Below are 7,721 nucleotides of genomic sequence, written 5' to 3' on the forward strand. Positions count from 1 at the left end.
ATTCAATATCAAAGTTGCTAGAAGAGTTTCTGATCATGTATCTGTATATACTTCTGAATTATTAGCTATATGTCTTGCACTGCAGTGGGTTGAAGAGGTCCAGCCTAATACAGTTGTGGTTTGTACAGATTCAATGGCGCCTCTGACAAGTTTAATGGAGTGGAAAATCAGAAGCACGACAGGACATATTATGAAAATCTACAGAGTATTTAATAGGATCAGGCAGTTAAGGTTATTGGTTTATTTTCTTTGGGTGCCGGCTCATGTTGGAGTAGAGGGGAACGAGAGAGTTGATCAGCTTGCAAAGAAGACCCTGGAACAACCACAAGTTGAATTCCAAATTGCAATAAGTAAAGCTGAAATAAAGAGGTTGATATATATATATATATATATAGAAGTTGAAAAATGGCAAAAAAGTTGGGAAAATGGCGGCATTTATTTAAGATCCAGGAGCGTGTTGCTAAAGAGAGAGTCAGTTATGGAAATAGAAGGAAGGAGGTTATCTTATCTAGATTGAGAATAGGACATGTAGCATTAAATAACAGTTTGCACATAATAGGGAAACATGAAACAGGCAATTGTGATAAATGTGGACTACCAGAAATGGTTGAGCATGTTCTTTTAATATGTATAGCGTATGAAAGGGAAAGACATCAGATGTTCCAAGAACTGGAACTGATGGGAATTAATAGTATATCTCTGAAGACACTATTAGGTTATGGGGTAATGCAATCAAGAATATATGGAGAATTGTTTAAGTATGTAAAAAAGACCAGATTAATTGGAAAGAGTTTGACGTTTTGAATTTTGTATTTATGTAAAAATGTTGGTTTATTTTATTATTATTAATATATATATAATTTTTTTATTTTTTTTTATCTATAACAGTTGAATAATTCATAGCGGAACCGTGTATGTTTCACACTCCAGACCAGTAGGTTGCGAACATGCGCCTTTAACGTTGGTTTCCCAATCCGCCAAAAAACTCGAGAGAGGAAGAAGAGCTCCTAAAGCCCAAGCTCCACTTCTCGCGAGAGTTCCGCGGCTCGTCATCCCGGTCTCCCCGGCAGAGTTCCGTCTTCTCTCTCTCTCTCTGAGCGCTTCAGCCCACACTGACCTGACCCTGCCAAAGCGAAACAGGTCGACGTGCCGCCTACAGCCGGGCCGGAGCCGCAGTCCACAGCGCTTCCACTTCAGGAACGCCTCTACACTCCGACAATAACAGTAATAGCGAGGACACCACCGCAGGTACGTGAAGCGGCGGCTTTATCCCGCTTTATATCCAGACCGAGGCAGTGAAGTGAAGCGTGAGTGGATGGAGCGGATCACACGGGGCCTAGCGCGCTGTCTGCTCCGCTGATCCCTCTCCGTGCCATGCCGCCGGAACACAGGCAGCCTTTCAACTGCACCTAAACGATACACACCTGAGACCCAGGCCGTCGGTAGACCGAGAAAACACGAGCTCGCGAAATGAGTGGATATGTGCTGCTTTGTATGCGTGTTTGACGAGGTCCGAACAATCCTCGCCTTTCTCTTTAAAGCTAAAGCTAAGCTAGTGATGCTAATGAGTTAATGGACTGTGATATTTTCACCTTTCCTTTCGCTGTCAGGTTGAGAAACATGCTTGACTTGGCTCTCCAGCACGCGTTGTGCTTCTGCTGCTGGTTAGTTGGTCAGTCAGATGTGGGTGCCAGTGAAGTGCCAGTCAGTTACTTATTAAACGCCTCGACCCATTTAAATCCCGACTGGCATGCAGTCATTTCGGTGAGGGACAGTCGTTCTGTAAGGACTTTGCTCCTTGTCCTAACCCACATCCACCTCGCAATGAACAAAAACGTATTGTTTGATGTCGAGTTTTCATTGAGACGCTTATCACTGCCATTAGAGCCAGTTTTGACTTAACTAACCACATTTCTCTTGATGTAGCTAACAGAAGGATTGTCTGTCAGTAGTAGTTGGGTGTCTTTTAATAGTCACTAAGTTTGCGCATGTGCACTGGCGTGTCGTTCAAAGAAATGGGAGAAAGCTTTCATAGCAGGACACACGTCTCCAGGTCTTGGCTGTTTAAAGACCTCATGGAATCAGAATTGTGTTGTGGCTTTTAATCCATGTCTGTTGTCTAGCACACTTCTAAGGGTTTACTACTTCTAGCAGGGATATTTCAAATAGACAGTAATTTCTAATGGGAAAATAAATCTAAAATGTCGATGACTCGTGTGTGTGTGTGTGTGTGTGTGTGTGTGTGTGTGTGTGTGTGTGTGTGTGTGTGTAGAGTGCAACAGTCAGGCTTCAGGAAGTAAAAATGGTGGTCATTTTCTCCATGAGAAATAGTTTTCGACAATAATGCACCTAAACCTTTAAAGACAGACAACTTTTTTTGTAGAAGCATTTTTTTAATTTAAACTAGCACCTCATGACTACACCACGTTATGTACGAGAAGCTGCAAAAGACACAGGCGCAAGTGGAATGTACAAAACATGGTGACATTCATTTTTATGTAAATATAATGGGCGATATATTGCATCACCAAAAATGATTGAGGTCATGTACATATATGCGATAAATCAACATATTGATTATTGCGACAGGCTTAGATGACTCATATATAGAGTGCAACAGTCAGGTTTCAGGAAGTAAAAATGGCGGTCATTTTCTCCATGAGAAATTGTTTTAGACAATTATTTACCTAACCCTTTAAAGACAGACCTGCTGTGAGCTCCAAGGGTGTTAATTGATGGTATATGCTTTTGCTGAAACCATCAACCTGCATTATTTCAAATTATTTCGTAAATAATAGTTTCAAAGTGGGACTCCTGGTGAAAAACGACATCACCCATGATTCTGCAAAGAAATCTCCACAAATTTAGAGAAACAAGTAAATCGCATACTCTTTAGCATCCACCCACTCGCATGAAGCGCTGCAAATGACAGGCTGATGTTTCAACAAAAGCATATATACCATCAATTAACACCCTTGGAGCTCACAGCAGGTCTGTCTTTAAAGGGTTAGGTAAATAATTGTCTAAAACAATTTCTCATGGAGAAAATGACCGCCATTTTTACTTCCTGAAACCTGACTGTTGCACTCTATATATGAGTCATCTAAGCCTGTCGCAATAATCAATATGTTGATTTATCGCATATATGTACATGACCTCAATCATTTTTGGTGATGCAATATATCGCCCATTATATTTACATAAAAATGAATGTCACCATGTTTTGTACATTCCACTTGCGCCTGTGTCTTTTGCAGCTTCTCGTACATAACGTGGTGTAGTCATGAGGTGCTAGTTTAAATTAAAAAAATGCTTCTACAAAAAAAGTTGAATCTGCAGATATGGCCTTGTTTAGAGATCTGTGCATTTGTGCATACGGACATCTGACTGCTAAGTAGTGATTGTGTTTGTTTTTCAGCAATAGTGTGCACCCTTCATTTAGAGCAAAAAGAAGGTCAGGGAAGAATCTGTAGATGAAAAAATCTCCATACTAGTTCTTTGTGCATTTTTCTTTTTTTTTTCTAATTGTTACTTTGCACTTTTTGTTAGAAAATGATTATTTACTATTTATTCAAGTTTAAGGCATCTAATATTTTGATACTTAATTTCCATGATCTAAATATTCTTAAAAATTAAAAGTTGGTTGTCATTTGGAAGTGTGGCCTTCTTGCATTATTATGCTGTTACATTATGATTCAGTGACATACAATGGTCTTTAAAATGACGATAATGTCGCTTATCGCAATTATTTCTGGGGCAATATATCGCACAACAAAAAGTTATCGTGACAGGCTTAGAGTCATCGACATTTTAGATTTAATGTTTCAGTAAAGGTGTAGTACTGTACTCTTGTCTTTTAATTCATTTTTCAAATACTTTTTTTTGCTTCAAATCAAAGTTTGTAATGTTGTTTGTAATGTATGTGCAGGTATTCGGTAATGCGATATATCCCGATAATGAATGTGCACGCTATTGTTATCGTGGGCACTTCAAAATACTGAAAATAATTATTTATTACAAATTATTCCGAATTTTGAATGCATTTTAAGAATACTTTTCCCATCAACTGGTCACAATGCACAACACTGCTGTATGCTGGGTCACATACGCATGCGCACTCTGATGTAAACGAGCACGGATAAGAAGCGCATGGCGGAGTGCGTTAAAGACGCGCTGGATAAAATCGCACATTCAGTAAAGAATCAAAACACTTTCAAACAATATAACAATACAACAAATTAAAAAATAAATAGCCTATTAAGTCTAAATATTCATTCTGTTTGGAATTCACCCTCACTCTCTGACAGCAGATGGCGCTAAACAGCAGAAATGCAGCCGTAACCCCGGAAACAAAGCAGCTGCTTTCTGAAACGTGTTTAAATTATTTAAATAGCCATTCAGAGAAGCGCATGGCGGAGTGTGTGAGAGACGCTCTAGATGAAAGCTCACTTTCACTCTCAGACAGCAGATGGCGCTAAACAGCAGAAATGCAGCCGTTACCCCGGAAACAAAGCAGCTGCTTTCTGAAACGTGTTTAAATTATTTAAATAGCCATTCAGATTTGTGTATTCTGCACGATATTGTTATCGTGGGCACTTCTAAATACCGTGAATAATTATATATTACAAATTATTCAAAATTTTGAATGCATTTTAAGAATACTTTTCCCATTAACTGGTCAAAATGCACAACACCGCTGTATGCTGCGTGAAAGACGTGTGCGCACTCTGATGTAAACAAGCGCGGACGAGACATGCCCTAGATATTGTTTGAAAGTGTTTTGATTCTTTATTGTTCTGTCACACTTTACATTAGGGCTTGATTAGTTAACAAACCAATGCCAATTAAAAATTCTTCTAAATATTCATTCATCTTAGGTAATTCCAATATTTAATAACACATTGTTAAAATCAAAAGTTGCAACTGTTATTTAATGAGCTATCGTGAACTAACACCGTGTCTACATGTGGCGTGACAAAATACTATAGAACTCATTATAATCAGTGATGCTGTCTACACTGGATGCGGCGCAGCGCGACACAAATCTCCAACAGTAAACTGATGCCTCGTTCTATTTATGACGTACTGACACAAATTTCAAATTATTTTCAATGGTCGCTTTGTCGCATCCAGTGTAGCAAAGTCATTTTAATACAAGTCATGTCACCCGGCGGCCATCTTTGAAACGCCTCTCGAGCATGCAAGTGCAACTCCTATCTCTTTGAATGGCGAAGCATGACATTTTCCAAAACTGTTCGCTAAGCTAACGATTCAATTTCATATTTGAAATCACCAAAGAAATCTGACAACTGTATCATAAATGTTACTTTTGCTCAAATAGCGTTATAAAAAGATAATTTTTCAGGCTAGATCAGCCAGTGCGCATGCGCAGTCATACGCGTGCATCTCAGAGCGCTGACTCTTTCTATAGCAACCGGGACTTCTAAGGGCAGTGACGTGCTGACTTTACCGATTAGCGATTGGCTCTTTCATTCAGAAGGAGGGGCTTCCTGCGATTGAGCGGCCATATTGAGCGCTGCATTTTTCCTCATTCAAAACTATACGAGTGACATGTCTTTGGTGTTCTATAGTCTTTGAGTGTAGATAGACTTGAGCTGTTGCGGCACGGCGCAAGACAACTGGTGCGTCCGGTGTAGACACGGTGTAAGAGTTGGATTTTTTTTAACAAAGATGAATAACTTCTGTATCAAATGTAGGTATTGCTCATTGTGAATGTTAATGCATTAACTAAGATTAACTAATGAGACTTTATTGTAAAGTGATACCTATTGGTCTTCATAATTCTTTTTCACTAATCAGTGTAAAATTTTTCTGCATTATACATGTTTTGTGTATTGCTTTATTGTATTGAAATGTTCAGTTATTTTTGTTATAAGAAAAAAGTTATTAAACCTGTTATACTGTATTTATACTGTATTATTTCAGTGACGGCTGAAAACTCATCTCTTTTGCCGTATCCAGTGTAGCAAAGTCCTACTTCATCCTAAATTAAAAAAAAAAAAAACTTTTTCTCTTTATTCCTTCCCTTTCTAGCTTGTATTTATTTGAACAAATGCCTGAAACTTGGTATTACGAGCACTTCCTGTGTCTGTTTGCCTCTTTAAGAGGAATTGCTTTATGTATTCCTCAATTGTAAGTCACTTTGGATATAAGCATCTGCAAAATGACTAAATGTATTATGACAACACTTTTTGCAACTAAATTTCAATATCATGATAATACCGTATACCGTGATAAAAGCATTAGCAATTAATCACAACATAAAAATTTGATACCGGCATATCCCTAGTTGTGATTCACCTTGCAACATCAAGTAGCTAATCATGGTCCTCATATTTGATGTAAATTCAAGCATATTGACTCTTTAATAAAACAGAAAGGATATGTCCAGTCCCAAAACCATCTTTCAATAGAAAGTGTTATTACAGAAAATTGTGTTATTGAAGCATTTTGTGAAGTCTTAAGTTTGTTTGTATTGGTGTGGAGCTGTTTTCACACCATGCCGCCTTTACACCCATATGTACCCTTATTTTCCTCTCTTTGTCTGAACCATTGTTCTGAGTAGTGTGCATTTAAATAAACACAGAGGGAAGTTTACGTAAGTAAGACAAGTAGATGACTTCATTTTCACTTCCTGTGCCTCTTGGGTTGAAACTTGCAACACAACTCGCATACAAAGTAAGGCTTTCCTATCTTTATCATCCATGGTTCTGAGGGAACGTTTGATTGTTTTGAACTGTTCTGTACAAATAATAGTTTAAAACTGGATCTATTTCAGTTCATTTCCTAGTTCAGGGACTCGAAATGCATTTGAGTAGTAGTCAATCATGGCAATGATTGACTGTTTGGATTGGAATACGCTGTGTATAATGCCTCCAATTTGATAAAAATAGGCTGAAACTGTTTGCAAAGGGTTATGATAAACATTTAGTGTGCACTGTAGTATGACATATCACAGCATTTTTAATTTGGCAAGTGAAATTCAGTTAACGTTTTGGAAAATAATCTGATTTTGATACATTTCAATTCTGCATGGTTTAATACATTTTAAATTCAAAGTATTTTTATACATTTTAAAAGTATATAAATTGTTTAGACACTTTCTAAATTAAATGTTTAAAATTATGAATTAATTCATTCAATTTTAATTCACAAAATTTAATTCTTCATAAATTATGTAGCTAAATTAACGAGATTAGTGCTGTCAAACAGTTAATCGCGATTAATCGCATCCAGAATAAAAGTTTTTGTTAACGTAATGTGTGTGTACTGTGTATATTTATTATGTATGTATAAAGACACACACATACGGTATATATTTAGAAAATATGTACATGTATAGATAGGTCTGGACAATAATTCAGTATCAATATGTATCGCGATATAATTTTTTTCAGCAACGGTGATATTTTTAAACACATTTCCGTAGGTACAGACATCTGTTGTGGCCGTTCTTGGCCATTTTTATGAGGCTTTTTTAATAGTGTTCATATTGATATCGGAATTATATCGTATCGACCGAAATTAAGAAATATATTGTGATATTTAATTTTGGCCATATTGTCCAGCCCTATGTATAGATTTATATTAATATAATTTAATTTATATATACATCTATTTAATATATAAATGTAACTTATTTTTCTTAAATATATACATGCGTGTGTGTCGATTTATTTATTTATATATATATATATATA

The 7,721-nt window shown here is 36.9% G+C and overlaps 1 protein-coding gene across 1 annotated transcript in view; it reads left to right on the forward strand.

Annotated features, from left to right (window-relative positions):
* Positions 1-1,460: 1,460 nt before the first annotated feature.
* The window catches only part of ktn1 (kinectin 1), a 42,297-nt gene continuing 36,036 nt past the window's right edge, over positions 1,461-7,721 (forward strand). The window contains exon 1 of the mRNA XM_016274383.1: positions 1,461-1,478. Within this exon, the coding sequence (XP_016129869.1) occupies positions 1,471-1,478 (8 nt within the window). The 5' untranslated portion in view covers positions 1,461-1,470. The remainder of the gene's footprint in view (positions 1,479-7,721) is intronic.

The sequence above is a fragment of the Sinocyclocheilus grahami genome, unplaced genomic scaffold, assembly GCF_001515645.1.
Source record: "Sinocyclocheilus grahami isolate Dianchi unplaced genomic scaffold, SAMN03320097.WGS_v1.1 scaffold86.1, whole genome shotgun sequence".
Classification (NCBI taxonomy): Eukaryota; Metazoa; Chordata; class Actinopteri; order Cypriniformes; family Cyprinidae; genus Sinocyclocheilus; species Sinocyclocheilus grahami.